The sequence below is a fragment of the Lepidochelys kempii genome, chromosome 17 (genome assembly GCF_965140285.1).
Source record: "Lepidochelys kempii isolate rLepKem1 chromosome 17, rLepKem1.hap1, whole genome shotgun sequence".
Classification (NCBI taxonomy): domain Eukaryota; kingdom Metazoa; phylum Chordata; order Testudines; family Cheloniidae; genus Lepidochelys; species Lepidochelys kempii.
Window position 1 is genome coordinate 22912434 of NC_136396.1, and position 22165 is coordinate 22934598.

Below are 22165 nucleotides of genomic sequence, written 5' to 3' on the forward strand. Positions count from 1 at the left end.
CTCCACCCTGGAGCAGCTTTTCTTTTGCTGCCACTAGCCCTGCAGTAGCTAGTGTCCCCTCCCATCTCTCACTGGTGGAGGGGGTTTTAAAGGACTCAGGCATGCCTTAGCTGGACTCAGGTGTCCCTAACTAACCTGAGGTAACCCCTTTTCCTCTTACAGGGGAAAAGGCCTTTATCATTCTAGGACTAATATACTTGCCTTCCACCACTCTTACAGCTGTCCAGCCTGAGTCTGTCAGAACACCATCAAGTTGTGTATTACACACCACACGCTTTTCATTATTATCCTGTACCCTGTACCTGCTAGTTCGAACAAAACATCCTCTTCCATTACCTGTCATTCTCCCTTGCATGGGGAAGGGTCTCTGTGCGTCCCGGTACCATCTCCTAGGAACGTGTTTATGCTAGGGTGACCAGATATCAAGTACGAAAAATCAGGACAGAGTGTGGGGGGTAATAGGAGCCTATGTAAGAAAAAATCCCCAAATATTGGGACTGTCCCTATAAAATCGGGACATCTGGTCACCCTAGTTTATGCAGTAACTTTAGATCTTGTGGGGGAGGGATAGCTCAGTGGTTTGAGCATTGGCCTGCTAAACCCAGGGCTGTGAGTTCAATCCTTGAGGGGGCCATTTAGGAATCTGGGGCAAAAATTGGGGATTGGTCCTGCTTTGAGCAGGGGGTTGAACTAGATGACCTCCTGAGATCATAAATGATCTGGAGGATGGTGTGGATTGCACCCTCAGCAAGTTTGCAGATGACACTAAACTGGGAGGAGTGGTAGATACGCTGGAGGGTAGAGATAGGATACAGAGGGACCTAGACAAATTGGAGGATTGGGCCAAAAGAAATCTAATGAGGTTCAACAAGGACAAGTGCAGAGTCCTGCACTTAGGACGGAAGAATCCCAGGCACCGCTACAGACTAGGGATTGAATGGCTCGGCAGCAGTTCAGCAGAAAAGGACCTAGGGGTTACAGTGGACGAGAAGCTGGATATGAGTCAACAGTGTGCCTTTGTTGCCAAGAAGGCCAATGGCATTTTGGGATGTATAAGTAGGGGCATTGCCAGCAGATCGAGGGACGTGATCATTCCCCTCTATTCGACATTGGTGAGGCCTCATCTGGAGTACTGAGTCCAGTTTTGGGTCCCACACTAGAAGAAGGATGTGGAAAAATGGGAAAGAGTCCAGCGGTGGGCAACAAAAATGATTAGGGGACTGGAACACATGAGTTATGAGGAGAGGCTGAGGGAACTGGGGATGTTTAGTCTACGGAAGAGAAGAATGAGGGGGAATTTGATAGCTGCTTTCAACTACCTGAAAGGGGGTTCCAAAGAGGATGGCTCTAGACTGTTCTCAGTGGTAGCAGATGACAGAACAAGGAGTAATGGTCTCAAGTTGCAGTAGGGGAGGTTTAGGTTGGATATTAGGAAAAACTTTTTCACCAGGAGGGTGGTGAAACACTGGAATGCGTTACCTAGGGAGGTGGTGGAATCTCCTTCCTTAGAAGTTTTTAAGGTCAGGCTTGACAAAGCCCTGGCTGGGATGATTTAATTTGGGATCAGTCCTGCTTTGAGCAGGGGGTTGGACTAGATGACCTCCTGAGGTCCCTTCCAACCCTGATATTCTATGGTTCTATGAGGTCCGCTCCAACCCTGATAGTCTATGATTCTATGATCTTTGGGTGTTTCAGTGGCCTCTCCAGGCAGGAATGTGCTTATCTGGTTGGCTAATACCTAGTGTGTTGCTATTCTGAGAAGGCCAGGTCTACTTTAGTTCACAGCCTTTGGCTCATACTGTTAGTGAGGCCTAGGGCTCCAGCAAGGCCTAAAGCTGCTTGCAGGCATTTTACCCTTGTGACTGCTTTTTAATTTCTATCTAACTAGCATCCTCATTCTTATGTAGTTCCCCTTTATAAACTTAAATTTTTGTGTGGTGGATCTTTTTTTGGTCCATTTTCCCCCTACAATGATGTTAAGTTTAACTATATTATGGCCACTATCACCATGCAGTTGAGCTATAACTACCAATCAGACCATATCCTGTTCTCCACTTAGGACTAAATCAAGAATAGCCTCTCCTCTTGTGGGTTCTAGGACTACATGCTCCAAGAAGCAGTCACTGCTGGTGTTTAGAAGTTTTATTTCTGCATATGCCTTGAGGTTTGACAGGTACCCAGTCAATAGGAGGATAGCTGAAATCACCCATTATTATTGTGTTTTTTGGTTTTGTAGCCTTTCTAACCTCCCTTAGCATTTCACCATCACTGTCACCATCTTGGTCAGGTGGTTGGCAGTGTAAGCAAGGAATTTCTATCCATGCAGACTCTGTTGTGCAGTATGATTCATTTAAGATTTTCACCTGATTTGACTCTGCTTTATTTAACATGTATTGCCACTCCCTCACCAAGGCGAACCTACTCCGTCATTCCTGTACATTTTGTTCCCTGCTATTACCATGTACCATTGATTATCCTCACTCCACCAAGTTTCTACGATGCCTGTTATACTAATATCCTCATTTAATGACACTCTAGTTCACCCATCTTAGTATTGAGACATCTCGCATTTGGCTATAAGCCCTTGTGCATTTTGTCACTCTTCAGTTGCTTGCCTTCATGTGTTATGTTTAAATGGGATTATTTTACATTTGACTGTTCCTCACTGGCTCACACCTGTGCTTTACCGACTTCTTTCCTATCCTCCATAGTAGGATATAGAGTTCCCGCTTTAATAAATGTATCCCTAAGGGATGTCTCCATCTGAACCATGTACTGCTCCACACCTGTCGGCTTTGCCCCAGACCTTAATTTTAAAAAAATCCTCTATAACCTTTTGAATGTTATGTGCCAGGTGTCTGGTTCCATTTTGGTTATTGTTAAGCCCATCCCTCCTGTATAGGCTCCTCCTTTCCCCAAAGGTTCCCCAGTGCCTAATAAACCTAATCCCTCTTCCCTACACCATCTGCTCAGCCAGAGATTGAGACCTTGCAGTTCTCCGTTTCAATGGCCCTGCACATGGAACTAGAAACATTTCAGAGAATGCTACCATGGAGGTGCTGTGCTTTAATCTCTTCCCTAGCCACCTAAATTTGGCCTCCAGGATCTCTGTCCCACCTTTCCCTATTTCATTGGTACCTACACATACCACGACCACTAGCTCCTCCCCAGCACTACCTATAAGGCTATCTAGAGGTCTCATGAGATCAATTTCCCAGGGGCTGGTGGGAGCGACCTGGCCCCCCTCTACTATGGGTCTCAGCCCAGCGACCCTATTGATAGCATATATATATATATGACCCTATCGATAGCATCCGTCCACCGTGCTAAACTGTGTTTGCTGCTATAGTTCCCCGGGCCACTTCCCCGCAGCCCCAATTCATCCTTCCCCCAATTCATCTCTGTCCCAGCTTTCCCTATCTCATTGGTACCTACACATACCATGACCACTGGCTCCTCCCCAGCACTACCTATAAGGCTATCTAGAGGTCTCATGAGATCCACTGCCTTCACTACACTAGCAGGCAATTCACAAACCCAACCACTTCATATAAATTAGCATGATTCTGTATAAGAAGAAGCATAAAACAAAGTTGAATTGTTTACAGAAATTAGCAAATGTTTGCCAAGCAGGGGTTACAGACTGGAATGGTGTGTCCCTTGTAGCGATGACCTGGGAACCCTGAGGCTGCTGGTCAGAGTGCAGGAAAGGTCAGCGTGGAGCTGGCTGCTGCAGCTCTGCTCCTCAGTTGTTTTGGGCCTGGACTTAATTCCCACATACCAGTGCAGGTCTCATTTTAGAGGGCTGGGCTGTGGACAGCAGTGACTGGTGCACCACTTCGGGGGTCCTTTTTTTCCAGAGCAAAGGAGGCATTCCGGAAAAAGGACATGAGCCCCTCAGATTTCCTGAGACATTTAAAGGAGCCAGTGGGAGGAACCAGGTCTGCAATCCGGGCTGCTGATTACATGGAAACCACCCTGAGCCTCCTGAAGAAGAAGCTGCTTCGCGTGGTGAAAGGAGAATTTAATATCACAGGTACTGTGCACATAAGACTGTAAATGGCTAATTAGCAGGAAACCTGTCAATGGCAGGAGAGTCCAGTAGTGGTTCTACTCCAGGCCAATATACCCAGGATCAAAACTACTGATGAGCCAGGTGTGGCATGAAACCCCTTAATGACAAAATATGGTCAATGGTGACACAATCACAAATCCTGGTAAAGGAACCCACCTTTTAGCTCATCTAGTCACCTTCCCGTCAGAGCTGTTCCCAGCTGGACATGTGCTACTTCATTGTCCAGTCTAGTAGTGTCCCAGATGTTCCAGTTCCCACCATTTCTATTGTCTGCCTAGCTCCTCCTGGCCAGAAGTTAGTCCCTACTGCCCACTGGCTGGATTTGTTGCTCTTCTCTAAAGTTCCCTCAGTCTCACTCCAGTTTTGTGATGATAATTTGCTAGTGCAGTACAGTACACAAATCTGCAGGGAGTTCTACTGAGAGACAAACAGCCTGGTATGGTCCCTTGCTTCTCGATTCTCAATATCCTGGTTATTGCTTTCTTCTTTTCAAGTTTGAAATACCTTCCATATTAATATTATTGTCTGTCCCTACCACCGTGCTTTCTCTTCTGCTCCATCATTCTTTAAATCCTCCCATTGCTACGTCCCTACCTGGTCCCCTCAAATGATCATAGAATATCAGGGTTGGAAGGGACCTCAGGAGTCATCTAGTCCAACCCCCTGCTCAAAGCAGAACCAATCCCCAAGTTTTGCCCCAGATCCCTAAATGGCCCCCTCAAGGACTGAACTCACAACCCTGGGTTTATCAGGCCAATGTTCAAACCACTGCGCTATCCCTCCCCCCGATGATGTCACCATAGCCATTGAAAATACCATACATTTTAAACCCCCCAAAAGGAACTTTATCTCATCAGTATTTGAATCAGGCAGGTATACTAAATGTAGGGATTTTGTCATTAGCACTTTTGAATCAGTCCTGATACCTGTCCTCCACTTCAGATGCTCCAAAACTGCTGAGAGATGAAGGTTGCAAACAATATGATTCCTAGAACATGAAGTACTGAGTGAGTTCCTGAATGTGAAGCAGGCCTTTATTCTGCAGGAAAACTGGTGTACTCTGTTGGTATAAACTAGAAAGTCTTTTAAAATGAGATGCTATTTGTTTGTAGAGCTTTCCTGCTGAGGGAGCCATGAAATGGAACTATTGGAGACTGCTCCAGAAATTATGACAGAAATGACATCACTCTGAATGGCTTGTCTTGCAGATGTACTAAGTAGGAAGCAGAAGGAAATTATTTCCAAGGCAACTGGTTGCGACTATCAGATTCGTTCCATTAGGTGCCCGAGGAGTAGCATTTACCGGACCATTACTGGAGAATGCAACAACAGGTAAAGCATTGATTTTTTTCATGTGTAATAGAGGGTCTTCAGTGTATATAGTGTCCAGGTTAGACACATGAATGTTATTGGTATAACACCATTCCAGCAAGCAGAAACAATTGTATTAGTAGTTATTTGTATTGTGTTAACACGGAGGGATCCAAGAGAGGTGCTGTACAAACACATAACAAAGAGATTTTAATCTGGAGGAGTGTAGCAGGCTTCGCTCAGGGGCCTATTGGTCAAACTGTGGACAGTCTCTCCAAGACTTGAGGCTGGTCTTCCAGGCAGCCCTGGGGCCCAGCAGCCAAGCCACCATTCATCTCCCCCTCCCCGGCCCTGGAATCCTCCAATATCTCTCAGGAGGCCAGGGGAAGAGGGAAGGATAGGGGGATCTGGGCCCTTCCTCTCCACCGAATCCCAGTGCAGGGCCCAACGGAGAGAGGCGAGGGATGGTTCTGACTGCCATTCTGGATCAGCCTTCCCTGTATCACTTCCTACCTTCTTGTTTCCCTTCAGTTTGGGGCATGGCCCAGCCTTCTGCTTCCACAGTGTTGGTAATTCTGGGCTTCAGCTGTGGGTGGGCAGGGATGCTTCCTAGCTCACCCTTGGAATCCAGTTGTCCCCTCTTAGTCAGGGGAAAGGGGATCCCAGCCAGTCCCTGTCCTTCCCCTGTAGATTGCTCTGCCTCAGTGGCTGCAGCTTGTCTGACTTCTTGTAGTCAGTGTCTCCTGCACACACCCCTCTGGAGGGAGGGATAGCTCAATGGTTTGAGCATTGGCCTGCTAAACCCAGGGTTGTAAGTTCAATCCTCAAGGGGGTCATTTAGGGATCTGGGCAAAAATTGGTCCTGCTTTGAGCAGGGGGTTGTACTAGATGATCTGCTGAGGTCCCTTCCAACACTGATATTCTATGATTCTCTGCCAGAACTCCCTTTTAAGCAGGTCTTCCATAGCAAGCATGCCCGGTAGCTGCTGAGGAGCAGGGCTTTCTTGATCCAGTACTGTTCCACCATTCCTTTTACCATGGTGTGAGGTCTGTAAACCCCATCACAAGGAGGTTTGGAATTTCTTTAAGTCAAAGGTGCAAAAATTATCTGGATTTTGCATTCCAAGCAAAGGGCAAAGCTTGTAGGGAAGAGCTCCACACGTAACTCGATGAATAACCACCTCAAAGTGATACTAAAACTAAGATGACAGCATACAAGAAATCATAGAAATGTAGACCTGGAAGGGAGCTCAAAAGGTCATCGAGTACATCCCGTCTGTGCTGGGGCAGGGCCAAATAAACCTTGACCATCCCTGACAGGGGTTTGTCCAACTTGTTTTTAAACCCCCCCACTCATGGTGTGACAGGGGCCCCAGGGTGCAACCGGGACTGTGGGACCACTGAGCCCTCTGTCCCACCAACCTGGGGTATCCCTTTCACACTGTGATGCTGATGTCAAGCAAGAAACCTCTGACAGGTACCGCACTTACACAGACATCCACGGGCAGGGACACATCCAGCTGTATTACATGAACCATCTGTAGGGAGGCTCCAGCCAATTTCTCTCAGTTCCCCAGTCTTACACCCCAGAACTGTTCCATCTTGCAATAGTCAAAAGCCTGACCAGTGTAAGTTCATTATCCAGTTTGGCCCTCCCTCAGTGTGGAATGGATACACACTAGCCTTTGTAAAGTGAGCTGCTCTGACTCTGTGGGTGCTCCAGGGCTGGAGCACACATGGGGGAAAAATGGTGGGTGCTGAGCACCCACCAGCAGTGACCCTATCAGCTCCCCTGCCAGCGTCTCCCACCTGCTGGCAGCCCCGTGGATCAGCACCTCTCCCTCCCTCCCCACTCCTCCTGTCCACCGCAATCAGCTGTTTCACAGCATGCAGGAAGCTGGGAAGGTGTAGGAGGAGTGAGGACACGGTGCGCTTGGGGGAGGGGTGGAACTGGGTGGGAAGAGGCAGGGTGTGGGTGGAGCAGGGGTGGGGCCTTGGGGGAAGAGGTGGAATGGGAGCGGGGCCTGGGGCAGAGGCGGGGCTTGGGCACCCCCTGGCCCTTTGGAAAGTCGGCACCTGTGGCTGAGATTTCCCAAGCACTTCAACCAAAACACATTGCTTTAGGTAAAATATAAACACATTTATTAAGTACAAAAATAGATTTTAAGTGATTATAAGTAGCAGGCATAGAGATCAGAGTTGGTTACTTAAGAAAGAAAAATAAATTTGCAGTCTAATTTCTAAAAACTAAGCAGGATTTGAATCAGTGTCTCACCCTGACAGATGATACAAGCAGGTTACAGATCCTCCATACACAAACTGGCAATATATTTTATTGGATCCACATGCTTACAACACTGCAAACAAAGGCAGATCATGTCAGACTAATCTGAAATCTCTCGTTGATAAAATGGATGATTTCTTACATAAGGGAAATGCAGTAGATCTAATTTATCTGGACTTCAGTAAAATATTAGACACAGTACCACATGGGAAACTATTAACATAGATTTCAGAGTAGCAGCTGTGTTAGTCTGTATTTACAAAAAGAAAAGGAGGACTTGTGGCACTTAAAGACTAACAAATTTATTTGAGCATAAGCTTTCATGAGCTACAGCTCATTTCATCGGATGCATTCAGTGGAAAATACAGTGGGGAGATTTATATACATAGAAAACATGAAACAATGGGTGTTACCATACACACTGTAACGAGAGTGATCACTTAAGGTGAGCTATTACCAGCAGGAGAGTGGGGGGGACGACCTTTTGTAGTGATAATCAAGGTGGGCCATTTCCAGCAGTTGACAAGAACGTCTGAGGAACAGTGGGGGATGGGAGGGAATAAAAAAGGGGAAAGAGTTTTACTTTGTGTAATGACCCATCCACTCCAAGTCTCTATTCAAGCCTAAGTTAATTTATCCAGATTGCAAATTAATTCCAATTCAGCAGTCTCTCATTGGAGTCTGTTTTTGACATAGAGAAGATGGGGATTGGTACAGGAATTGAGAGGTGGGCAAGGAACTGGCTGAAAGGGAGATGACAGTGGGTTGTGCTGAAAGGGAAACTATCAGTCTGGAGGGAGGTTGCCAGTGGAGTTCCTCAAGGATCAGCCTTGGGAACGAGCTTATTCAATATTTTCATGAATGACCTTGACACAAAAAAGTAGAAGTGCCTGAATGACATTTGCGGATGACACAAAGTTTGGTGGCATCTTCTATATAGAGGAGGATCGGAATATTACACAGGAAGCACTGGATGATCTGGAGGACTGAAGTAATAGCAGTGGGATGAAATGTAATGCAATGGTACAAAGGGCAAGGTCATGCACTCAGGGACTAACAACAAGAATTTCTGCTGTAAGTTGTGGGTTGGTCAGTTGGAAATGACAGAGGAGGAGAAAGACCTGGATGTTTTACTCAGTCACAAGAAATCTGAGCCACCAATGTGATGCAGTTGTAGAGAAAGAGAAAGGGGATCCTAGGCTGCATTAGATACTTCTTCCAGGGGTATGACTACACTGCAAGAACTACAGCGACGCAACTGCAGCGCTGCAGCAGTTCCACCTTAGCACTATAGTGTAGACACTTACTACAGCCAGGAGGGTGTTTTCCCATCAGTGTAATAAATACTCCATTCAAGAGGCAGGAGCTAAGTGGATGGAATTTTCCAAAGCACCTAAACTAGGTACGCCCTTGACTCCTATTGAAAGTTAGGTGTCTAAACACCTTTGGAAGTCTAACCCTTAAGTTCTGAAATACCTTTGTCACTTTTGAAAATGGAATTTAAGGCCTGATTTTCAAACGTCTTGAAGCATCTAAAGGTGCAGATAGGTGCCTAGTGGGATTTCCCAAACCATCTTGGTGCCTAATGCCCATTGAGAAAAATCCCACTAGGTGCCTATCTGCCTCTTTAGGCACCCAACTACCATTAGGAATCTGGCCCCTAGTGACGGATGTAGCCATCAGGACTAGCACCCGGCTCTAACTACTCTCTGTCATAGACAAATATTATCTCACACAGGAGTTTTTTCTCATTAAAATGTTTGGAGCATTCTGCAGTTTTGTGTATTGTAAAAATACACCAATCTATGGTCCTTTCAGGTACATGATTAATGGTGACATGTTCATTTTAGGTGTATTACATGATTTCAGTGGGAGTTAGGGTTCAGATTTTCAAAGGATTTAGATGCCTAATGATACAGAGAGGTGCCCAGTGGGATTTTCAAAGGCATCTAGGCACCTAAGTCCTGTTGGGTGCTATACACCCCAGGCTCCTGGAGCTGTGGGGGAGGTGAGCAGGGGCTCTTTGCCTCACCTGCAGCAAGGCTGGAAGGCTCTTTTCAATTTCACAGGCAGCCAGGAAGCCAAAAAATTGCCTTTCAGCTCTCCCAAAAGAGAAAGTTTCTTTAAATCCCTTCCCTTGAAAAAATTCATGTTTTTGATATTTTGTCTTGGCTTGGGATGAAAACGTTTCTAAAAACACACATTTTTCCATGGGAATGGATTCCCATTTTTGGGTCAGCTCTCGTTGTGAGCATATTGAGGGTTGTGAGGCACTCATACTGTTGTGAGGGAGGACTAATCTAATTGCCTTCTATGACGAGATAACTGGTTCTGTGGTTGAAGGGAAAGCAGTGGACGTGTTGTTCCTTGACTTTAGCAAAGCTTTTGACACTGTCTCCCACAGTATTCTTGCCAGCAAGTTAAAGAAGTATGGGCTGGATGAATGGACTATCAGGTGGATAAAAAGTTGGCTAGATTGCTGGGCTCAACAGATAGTGATCAATGGCTCCATGTCTAGTTGGCAGTCGGTATCAAGTGGAGTGCCCCAAGGGTTGGTCCTGGGGCCAGTTTTGTTCAATATCTTCATAAATGATCTGGAGGATGGTGTGGATTTCACCCTCAGCAAGTTTGCAGATGACACTTGTCAAGGTTCCTCCCCCACTCTGAACTCTAGGGTACAGATTCGGGGACCTGCATGAAAATCTCCTAAGCTTACTTTTACCAGCTTAGGTTAAAACTTCCACAAGATACAAATTAATTTTACCCTTTGCCCTTGGAATTTCCACTGCCACCACCAAACTTTAACTGGGTTTACTGGGAAATGTAGTTTGGACACGTCTTTCCCCCCAAAATCCACTCAACCCTTGCACCCCATTTCCTGGGGAAGGTTTGGTAAAAATCCTCACCAATTTGCATAGGTGACCACAGACCCAAACCCTTGGATCTGAGAACAATGAAAAAGCATACAGTTTTCTTACAAGAAGACTTTTAATAGAAGTAAAGAAATCCCCTCTGTAAAATCAGGATGGTAGATACCTTACAGGGTAATTAGATTCAAAACATAGAGAATCCCTCTAGGCAAAACCTTAAGTTACAAAAAAGACAAACAGACAGGAATAGTCATTCTATTCAGCACAGTTCTTTTCTCAGCCATTTAAAGAAATCATAATCTAACACATACCTAGCTAGATTACTTACTAAAAGTTCTAAGACTCCATTCCTGTTCTGTCCCCGGCAAAAACAGCATACAGACAGACACAGACCCTTTGATTTTTTCTCTCCTCCCAGCTTTTGAAAGTATCTTGTCTCCTCATTGGTCATTTTGGTCAGGTGCCAGTGAGGTTACCTTTAGCTTCTTAACCCTTTACAGGTGAGAGGAATTTTCCTCTGGCCAGGAGAGATTTTAAAGGGGTTTACCCTTCCCTTTATATTTATGACAACACTAAACTGGGAGGAGAGGTAGATATGCTGGAGGGTAGGGATAGGATACAGAGGGACCTAGACAAATTGGAGGATTGGGCCAAAAGAAATCTGATGAGGTTCAGCAAGGACAAGTGCAGAATCCTGCACTTAGGATGGAAGAATCCAATGCACCGCTACAGACTAGGGACCAAATGGCTAGGCAGCAGTTCTTCAGAAAAGGACCTAGGGGTTACAGTGGCCGAGAAGCTGGATATGAGTCAACAGTGTGCCGTTGTTGCCAAGAAGGCCAATGGCATTTTGGGATGTATACGTAGGGGCATTGCCAACAGATGGAGGGACATGATCGTTCCCCTCTATTCGACATTGGTGAGGCCTCATCTGGAGTACTGTGTCCAGTTTTGGGCCCCACACTACAAGAAGGATGTGGAAAAATCGGAAAGAGTCCAGTGGAGGGCATCAAAAATGATTACGGGACTGGAACACATGAGTTATGAGGAGAGGCTGAGGGAACTGGGGATGTTTAGTCTACGGAAGAGAAGAATGAGGGGGGATTTGATAGCTGCTTTCAACTACCTGAAAGGGGGTTTCAAAGAGGATGGCTCTAGACTGTTCTCAGTGGTAGCAGATGACAGAACAAGGAGTAATGGTCTCAAGTTGCAGTGGGGGAGATTTAGGTTGGATATTAGGAAAAACTTTTTCACTAGGAGGGTGGTGAAACACTGGAATGCGTTACCTAGGGAGGTGGTGGAATCTCCTTCCTTAGAAGTTTTTAAGGTCAGGCTTGACAAAGCCCTGGCTGGGATGATTTAATTTGGGATCAGTCCTGCTTTGAGCAGGGGGTTGGACTAGATGACCTCCTGAGGTCCCTTCCAACCCTGATATTCTATGATTCTATATAAGTAGCTTAGGTTTAAATTCTGAATTACAAATGTGAGTATAACAACAACATGAGGATTCGTCCTTTTACCTCAGTATTAACCACAGCCTGCGCTAAGAGACTTTGAGCCTTTGCCTCGGAGGGTTGTCTGTCCACAATATAGCTGTTGCCTCTGAACCCGAAAACGATTCCTTTCTATCGTTCGAGCAATTCAACTTAGGTTCCCGGGAGAAAAAGAAATTCTGCTTCTCTGCAGGGCGTGTCCTTTCTGAAATAGTTTACTTGTTTGTTTTCTTCCCAATGTTCCAGGAAGCATTCTTATTTTGGAGCTTCCAATCACGGATATGCCCGATGGCTCCCAGCGGAGTATGAGGATGGAGTGTCTCTTCCCAGAGGGTTAACTGAAGGAAAACTTTACAATGGATTTCCGCTCCCACTGGTACGAGCCTCTGAGGTCGTTTGATTCCTTGTGTAATCAATGACTCCCATATTTCAGACCTGTCCATGGCTGGGGGAAGTGCTCCCTGGGCAGAGGCCCAGGCCAGGCTACTGCCCCATTTAAGTCTATTCTGAGGGCACAAGTGAGGTTTAAGCAGTACGTATGTCTTGTGCTGGGCTGTGTTGCTTCGAGCACTCCACACACCTCATACCTTGGCAGGTGCTGCATGTGCAGGGAATTCATGCCCACCGAATAGCATTCCTGTTACCCTCCTGTGGAGAAGAAAGCGCTCATTGGATCAACGTTTTCCGGGGGTTGCTCAACCCCAGCTTTTCCCCAGGCCCCATCCCAAGTCCACCCCTTCCCCCAAGGCCCCATCCTGTCTCTTCCCGCCCCTTCCGCCCCTCCCCTGAGCTCCCCACCCTCACTCTGCTCCCTCCCCCCAGCACCTCCTGCATGCCGTTGAAGAGCTGGCTGTGGGGGATGGGAGGTGCTGGGGGGTGGAGGAGGAGCCGCCATGAATGAGTGCTGAGCACCCACTGTTTTTTTCTGGAGGGTGCTCCAGCCCTGGAGCATCCACAGAGTCGGCACGTGGGCTTGCACTCTGCATGGGGTGAATTTCACCCCAAATGGATATGCCAGTTCTGTGCCCCGGGCATTGGTGTCTGTAAGGTGGGGTTACTCCTGCATCTCCACCTTCCTAAGGTGCTTTGAGACCCATTGAGGCCTGAGAACGGTGTCAATGCATTGCATCACTAGCAAGCATTCTCATTCTCTCATTCAAACAGTTTATGAATTTGCTTTCATACTCAGAGATCCTGGGTTCAAACCCTTCAGACTCCCTGACATTCTACTTCTGTCAAGCAAATAACCCACTGGCAACATGTGTGTCATGCCCAGTCCAGAAGTCCGTCCACATAGAGGACCTGAGGAAGGACTCTGTGTAGCTTGAAAGCTTGTCTCACTCACCAACTGACGGTCTAATAAAAGACATTCCCTCAGCCACCTTGTCTCTCATAGCCTGGGACTGACACGGCTACAACAACACTGCATACACACAGAGGACAATAGCCTACTACCGCTCTAAGCTAAAGGAGCAACTCCTTCAGCTGAAGAATAAGAGATCTATGTTCAAACCCTGCTGCTAACCCAAGCTCCTGGGTTACTACAGCTGCACATGATGGAATTGTGTTTCTTCAGGGTCTTTAAATTCTAGGAAACTCTATACCAGAAAATATTGTTAAAAGAAGGTTACAAAGTTGAGCCCTCAAAAGTGAGGGAATGCCAGAATCACAGTCACCAGCTTCTTTCACGCCCCAGTGGTGCTCAACCCACCACTCTGCTCCACCCGAGGCCCTGACCCCACCCCACCTCTTTCTGCCCCCACTCCACTTCTGTCCCACCTCTTCCTGCCTGGTTCCAGCCCATCCCCTGAGTGTGCCCTGTCCCCACTCCCCCCACCCCAGGGTCTCCTGTAAGCCATGAAATAGCTGATCTGGAGTGCGGGAGGTGCTGGGAGGGAGGAGAAAGAGTTGATCCAGGCTTCTGGTGGATGGGAGGCGCTGAGTGGAAGTGGGGGGAGCTGATTGGAGCACCCATGGAGTCGGTGCCTATGGCCAGAATGAACCCAGCACTCCCACTCCTTCTGGGTCATCCAGCTTGCACTCTCTCCCACTGCTCTGACCCTCAGCTCTGTGGAGAAGTCGAGGGGAGAGCATCCACAGTACCACAATGGCAGAAGCGCTTCCCTTCCTCACAGAGGGGAGAGATCTGTTCACAAAGGGTGTCTTTCATGTGCAGATGGGGGGTGATGATCTCAGTCTGGCGTCAACACACGTGACTGAATACACACAGGGAGCAGATTGGTTGAGTAAGGAAGTTTCATTTTAAGAGTCACTGTTCAGAGTAAAACCAGACTGTAACGCTTTCCTCCTCTTCCTCCTCACCATCATGGTGTACTGTGGTTGTGCCTAGGACCCCAGTCATCAGTCAGAACCCCATTGTGCTAGGCACTGTGCAAACAGAACAAACATCTTCCAATCTAAATATAAGACGAGGCAAAAGGTGGACACAGACAGACAGATGGGGAGCACAATGCAACATCACAGGGCAGCATGATGGATAGGGTCTCGGCTCACCAGCTGCCTAAACACTACCTAGTTTTTTGTAGGCATGATGGCAAAGGAGAGTTTGAAGAGGGGTTTTGACGGAGGACAGTGAAGTGGCTTTGCAGGTGTTTTACAGGGAGCTTCTCCCAGTTGCTGAATGGCAGCAAGGGAGAAAGCACAAAGCTGCTTCTTTAAAGATTCCAGTGGGCGATGAAGGCTGCGTCATTGGCAGTTCATTGAACTTCATCACTGATGTTCAGAAATTGACTTTCAGCATTACAAAGTGTTGTGTCTGATACTTTCCTGAGGTCTGTAGCAGGCTACCCCTAAAGTTACAGCACTTCCCCTATGGAGCTAAACACGTTCACTGTGTCTCAATCATAAATGGTTTTGTTTTGATTCTATGCAGGTTCGAAAAGTGTCAAATGAAATAATTCACACAGCCAATGAGAATGTCACACAAGACCAGGAGTACTCTGTCTTCTTCGTGCAGTGGGGTCAGTGGGTTGACCACGATTTGGACTTAGCCCCTGTCACTACTACAAAAATCAACAATAAAGAAGTTCATTGTGAGACCAGTTGCACCTTTGAGCTACCTTGCTTCCCAATTAAGGTACAACTACAACCTTGACTCCCTTCCTTCTTTGCAGGGCTCTAAGCATGAGACTAGTTTAGAAAGTTAGACCCAGAAAGACTTTATGGTGAAAGAATAGAGAGAGCAAAGACATGAATTCTTGAAAGAGCCTAAAGCACCTAGAACATTGTATATATTACAGGGGAGCTAGAAGTAACCCCTATATTTAGGTTGCCTAACACCTTGCTGTCTGCAGGGATTGGTTTCCAAACCCAGCAGTATCACCCTAGTGGTGAGAGTCTGCAGCCATGACAGGCCAGTGGTGAGAGTTTGCAGGGTGTGAGGTAGGGGAACCTGGGCCCTCCCTGCTCATTCAGGGGCCCTGTGACTGGCAGGTCAGATACACAGCCTGGGGCAGACACCCCCCAAGCCTGCTCCCTGGGTCACTTCTTACCCAAGCCTCTGCCCCTCCAAAGTCACAGCAGAGTCTGCTTATGGACTCACCGAATATGACTAACACGGCTGCTACTCTGAAACCTGTCACCGAATAGGGTTTCTCCCTGGCAATGATCCGAAGGCTCTTCTCCATCAATCGCAGCCCACTGCTCCCAGTCTCCTCAGGCAGCTCAGGGGATGGGTCTGGTCCAAGTGGTGGGAGCTCCTGTAGCCTCTCTGTAGGAGCTAACTACGTAGAACTGCTCCCTTGCTTTATCTACCCTGACAGAACTGGGCTGCTCCCTTTTGAGCTCTGCTTCCATTGTGAGCAGGCCCTGGCCTGGGCGTTCTGGGCTACTCATTAACCCTTGGTTCCTCAGAGTGGGGCTTGTACACCCCTGTGGTGTTTAGATGTTTCTTAAAAAGAAAAGAAGGACTTGTGGCACCTTAGAGACTAACCAATTTATTTGAGCATAAGCTTTCGTGAGCTACAGCTCACTTCATCGGATGCTGTAGCTCACGAAAGCTCATGCTCAAATAAATTGGCTCGTCTCTAAGGTGCCACAAGTACTCCTTTTCTTTTTGCGAATACAGACTAACACGGCTGTTACTCTGATAGATGTTTCTTGTAATTATTAGAATTGGGAGCACTGGCTGTTGGGAGTCTGAAAGGACAAGAAACAGGAAGGAGGGGGAGGAGTTGAGAGGCTGGGAGAAAGCTACAGAGGGTGCAGCAGCAGCTTGGTAAAGAGGTTTCCACTTTGAAAATAAAGTCCTGTTGAAGCTTGTTAGTACCTTGCCTGGTTGATACAACACACCCCGTCACAATTCCATCATAAAATACTCTTGCAAGCTTTTCTGGGATGATCTACTAGCTCCACTGTTTGCAGCTGGCTTTTGAAATTTGGCACAGCGAAAGCCCTGGAGCCAGAGAAGTGCCCGTTCATTGCCCTGTGTAATTCTGTTCACGTTTTCCTGAGATACAACAAATAGTTGAAAAAATGGCCATTTCCCCTCTCTCACTTTTATTCTTCAGAAACATGTTGGTAGCCTGCTGAAAAACTAACTGAACAGCACATTCAAAGGCGGGGCCCACACTGCTGCCAAAGAAACAGTAGCCACCGTACTGCGAATGTCTATCAGCTGAAAAAGGGTATTGTGGGGAGAGACAGACTGGGATGCTGCACCCACCACCTTCCCCAAGCCAAAGAAGACAGGGAATTACTTGCACAAAAACTACATTAAAGGAACACTATTTAGACTGCAAAGTCAAGCAATCCAAAGTTTAAAAATACCAGAATTCAGGTTGTCCATTCAGTCTTTACTCTGTCCCGTGGCACATAGTGATCATGCTACAGTCTTTTATTATGTGATAAAATACTATTTTTTCTAGGATTCGTTTAGTGCACAGAATGGACACACAAAAGGCAGAGTTAAGAGCAGCCATAAAATTTGTAATTTCCTAACTTTTGAGTGCTTGACTTTGTGATCTAAATAATATTCTTTAACCATAGTTGGGATTTTTGTTTAATTGGGTTGTTTGAGAGTAGGGTTGTATGTAATATTTTTATAAATCAGGAAAAGAACTCGGGCATCACTGTGGACATTTCAATGTCCCTGCTCCATATGCAGCTGTGGTCAAAAAAGGAAACATGATGTTACGATGCATAAAGATCACTATATTTTGAAAAAAAGATATTGCAGAATTAGAAGGCGTTCAGAGAAAGGTGACAAGGATGATCAGGGCCTGGAAAAACTCTCCTGTGACAGGTTTCAGAGTAGCAGCCGTGTTAGTCTGTATTCACAAAAATAAAAGGAGGACTTGTGGCACCTTAGAGGCTAACCAATTTATTTGAGCATAAGCTTTCGTGAGCTACAGCTCACTTCATCGGATGCATGACGTGACAAGAGATTGAAAAAATTAGGATTGTTCAGCTTCGAGAGGGACCATATGAAAGAATAAATGATCTGAAGAAGGAAGATTGGGAGCTCCTGTTCTCCCTGCCTCATAACACAAGAACTAGGAGACAGCCATTGAAACTGGAAGGGGGCAAATTCAAAACTGATCAAAGGAAATACTTTCACGCACAACACATAATTAGACTTTGGAACTGACTGATACGAGATGATGAATTTGGCAAGATTCAAAGAGAGACTGGACATTTCTGTGGATAACAAGAGCAGCCAGAGTTAGAATAGCTAATACTAATACAATTTTTGTCAGGGTTATAAAAATTCTACTTCAGGTTTTAAACTGATCTCTAACTATTAGGGATTAGGACAGGAGTTCTCAAACTTCATTGCACCGCGACCCCTTTCTGACAACAAAAATTACTACAGGACCCCAGAAGGAGGGACGGAAGCCTGAGCCCACCCAAGCCCCGCTGTCCTGGGCAGGGGGCCTGTCATAACCATAGGGGGAGCCTAAATTCCTCCTTACCTGTAAGGGCTTAAGAAGCTCAAGTAACCTGGTTGGCACCTGACCAAAGGAACCAATGGGGACAAAAGATACTTTCAAATCTGGTGGGAGGGGAAAGGTTTTGTTTTGGCTTCTTTGTTTCTGTGGCCATTGGCTCTTGGGACTAAGAGGGACCGGACATCAATCCATGTTCTCCAAATCTTTCTAAACAAGTCTCTCATATTTCAAACTTGTAAGTAACAGCCAGGCAAGGCGTATTAGTTTATCTTTGTTTTCTCAACTTGTGAATTTTCCCTTTGCTAGAGGGAGGTTTATCCCTGTTTTGTTGTAACTTTGAAACTAAGGCTAGAGGGGGTTCCTCTGTGCTCTTTGAATTTTCCGCTACTCTGTAGGTTAACTACCAGCCTAAGTTTACAGAATTGATTCTTTTACCTTTTTCTCTTTAAATAAAATCCTTCTTTTTAAGAACCTGACTGATTTTTCCATTGTTCTAAGATCCAAGGGTTTGGATCTGTAGTCCCTTTGTAACCAATTGGTGAGGATATATGCACAAGCCTTTCCCAGGAAAGGGGGTGTAGGCTTGGGGGACTATTTTGGGGGAATAGGACTCCAAGTGGTCCTTTCCCTGATTGTTTGTTAAATCACTTGGTGGTGGCAGCGATCGCAAGGCAAGAAAGGAATCTGTGCCTTGGGGAAGTTTTAACCTAAGCTGGTAAGAATAAGCTTAGGGGGTCTTTCATGCGGGTCCCCACATCTGTACCCCAGAGTTCAGAGTGGGGAAGGAACCCTGACAAGGCCAAAGCCAAAATCCAAGGAATCATCCCTGGGCAGGGGGTCTGTAACCTGAGCCCAACTGCCCGGATCTGAAGCCAAAGCCTGAGCCTTGGGTGGTGGGGCTCAAGCTTTGGCTTTGGCCCTGCGCTCCAGCCAGTCTAACGCCAGCCTGGGTGACCCCATTAAAACGGGTCATGACCCACAGTTTGAGAACCACTGGATTAGGATTAGACCTTCATGGGGGCAGATTATCTCATGACTGCCTGCTGTGGGGTTTTATGTCACCTTCCTCTTAATTGTCTGCTACTGGACACTGTCAGATAGGACATTGGACTAGATGTACCATGAGTCTCGTCCAATCTGTGAATTGCCCTGTTGCTATTTTAATAGATAATAAGAATAGATAATGCATTTGGAACATTCCTAGATTCATACATTCTGAGGCCAGGCGGTATTGTGATCATCTAGTCTGGCCTCCTGTATAACACAGGCCACAGATCTTCCGTAGAATAATTCTGTTTGAACTCAGGAATATCTTTTTAAAAAATCCAATCTTTATCAACACCTCGACACTTTAAATTGGGAGTAATTCTCTTTTGTTTTCTACAGTTTCCCCCTGATGATCCACGAATTAAGGATCCAAATACTTGTATGCCATTTGTCCGTACAGCTCCAGTGTGCAATGCCAGAACATTTATGCACGAGCAGATCAATGCAATCACCTCATTCTTGGATGCCAGCATGGTGTATGGCAGTGAAGTACCTCTAGCTAAGAGTCTTAGGAATCAGACAAACCAGCTTGGTTTGATGGCGCTGAACCAGAACTTTACGGATGCAGGGTTGGGATTACTGCCCTTTGAGAACAATTCCCAAAGCCCCTGTTTATTCACAAACAAGATCATGAATATTCCCTGTTTTAAAGCAGGTAAGTCATGTGCCTGGAGCACAATTAATTTTCTGAAGTGAGCTGCAGAGAGACTTAGCAGTCCCTGAGACAAACATAATGAGACATCAGAAACTATTGTGTAAAAGTATTGTGTAAGAAAAAATGGGGGGAACCATGAAAATGATAAAACTGAAAATGGAAACGGAAATGTTTTGGTTTCCAAAAACCAAAATGACACTTTAAGCCAAACCATTTTTTCATTTTAAAATGTCATTACAAAACTAAATGAAAAATTCTAGTCAAAAGGAAATTTCCCACAGAAAACCCACCATTTTTTGGTCAAAAAATGTCAAATGGTCACTTTTCCGATGGAATTTACCATGAAAAAAAATTGGTTTTCCAATAAGCTTTGTTGTTGGTTTTTTTTAAAAAAAAGACAAACAAAACAAATTCTATCACATGCAACCAACTGTATCACCCCTTCTCTCACATCATCAACAGCAGGGTTTGTTCCAGGGTTTGTACTTCAGCATAGAGCAGTACCAGTGACATGGAAGAGTGACCGCACTATGTGGAAGCAATAGTAAGCCATTTTCCTCTAAAACAGTGGACTGGATATGCAGGAACCTTTCACATTTTTCTCTTTAAATTCTTCTTCCCAGCTGATTTGGCTCATGAATATTTTCAGATTTGTGAAATTGGTGTTTTTAAAGCATATTACTGGTTTGGCATTTATTCTGTTTGTACATTACAAATGTGATCAACTCCTTATCGCTTGTACCTAAGCTACCCCTAATTTTCAGTTTGGTGACTGGTTCCTTTTTATCTCTCATCTACTTTGCCAGACCACTGACTTTCTATACTAAGGGCAGGTTTATACAGAGATTTAGTGCGCACTAATCTGGGGTGTAAATCTAAAGTGCCGTACCATGCCGCACACTAACCAGCGGCGTGGACCCTGCATTTAAATACTCTGTGACCCACACAGCCAGTTAGCGTGCAGCAGACTAGAGCACTGTAGGCTGACATCCCCACTTCCTGCACGCTAACTCTCCACGTAAACAAAAAGAACAGGAGGACTTGTGGCATCTTAGAGACTTACAAATTTGAGCCTAAGCTTTCGTGAGCTACAGCTTCACTTCCTCGGATGCATGCAGTGGCCACAGTTCCACAAGTCCTCCTTTTCCTTTTGCAGATACAGACTAACATGGCTGCTCCTCTGAAATCTCCATAGCAACAAACTCTAAGCCTCCTTGCTCAGCTCTACTCTCTCAGAGACTTCAAACAGTGTTGCTGACACCAACCAACAGACCTGTCTCAGCTGCTTACTGAAGGGCCCATTGCCTCACTACACAACCCACACACACGCAACTGTAAGAACCTGCAGGACTAGAATCCGTGAGGTTCTGGGCTGCTGACTCTTCCACATCCCCATTAGAAGCTCACCCCGGGCTTCTGATGGGACATCCTGTGAAGCAGCCATGGCAGGAAGCACGGCCCAAAATGCCACAGTCCACTCATGGGCTCATGTCTATAGATAAACCAGGAAGCCATCACAGGGGGTGTCTGAATCATAGAATCATAGAAGATTAGGGTTGGAAGAGACCTCAGGAGGTCATCTAGTTCAACCCCCTGCTCAAAGCAGGACTAACCCCAACTAAACCATCCCAGCCAGGGTTTTGTCAAGCTGGGCCTTAAATCTCTTAAGGATGGAGATCCCACCACCTCCCTAAGTAACCCATTCAAATGCTTCACCACCCTCCTAGTGAATTAGTTTTTCCTAATATCCAACCTAAACCTCCCACACTGTAACTTGAGACCATTGCTCCTTGTTCTGTCATCTGCCACCACTGAGAACAGCCGAGCTCCATCCTCTTTGGAACCCCCCTTCAGGTAGTTGAAGGCTACCATCAAATCCCTCCTCATTCTTCTCTTCTGGAGACTACATAATCCCAGTTCCCTCAGCCTCTCCTCATAAATTATGTGCCCAAGACCCTGTCGTGGAAAAATTAACCACGCGTTGTGTTTGGATCAGAACAAACCTGACGTTCCTTTATTCAAGCATGTGCATACAGGGAGAGTCAGCCGGAGCTGCTCTGGCATAAACAGAAAATACAGGAGCTTATATTGCTGAAAACCACAATTTATCAAACCCACTTCCTTTAACAGCATTTTCCTTATTTGGCATATACTGCAAGCTTTAACAGTAGCTTTGCCTTACTTGGAGTTTAGCAAAAACAAGCTTTTCCTGTAATTGACAGGTGTTTCCTTTGCGGTTAATGGTTACATTTCTTAAGCTGTGCTGTTTGCAATTGCCTTACAATGGAATTTTCCTCACTCTCTTCTTATGCTTCATATACACAGTTAGCTTGACCAAGTTTTAGGCCTTCTTGGGAAGTTTAGGCCTACTTGGGTCCACTGATTTTTTCCTCCACAACCCCTAATCATTTTTTTTGCCCTGCACTGGACTTGCTCCAATTTGTCCACAACGTTTCTCTAGTGGGGGATGCAAAACTGGACGCAATACTCCGGACGTGGCCTCACCAGTGCCGAATAGAGG

At 46.0% G+C, this 22165-nt stretch overlaps 1 protein-coding gene across 1 annotated transcript in view; it reads left to right on the forward strand.

The window, feature by feature from the left end:
• Positions 1-3883: 3883 nt before the first annotated feature.
• LOC140899499 (myeloperoxidase) overlaps positions 3884-22165 on the forward strand; it is a 44309-nt gene continuing 26027 nt past the window's right edge. The window contains exons 1-5 of the mRNA XM_073315118.2: positions 3884-4036; positions 5284-5407; positions 12280-12409; positions 14927-15130; positions 19329-19644. Of these exons, the coding sequence (XP_073171219.2) occupies positions 3889-4036; positions 5284-5407; positions 12280-12409; positions 14927-15130; positions 19329-19644 (922 nt within the window). The 5' untranslated portion in view covers positions 3884-3888. The remainder of the gene's footprint in view (positions 4037-5283; positions 5408-12279; positions 12410-14926; positions 15131-19328; positions 19645-22165) is intronic.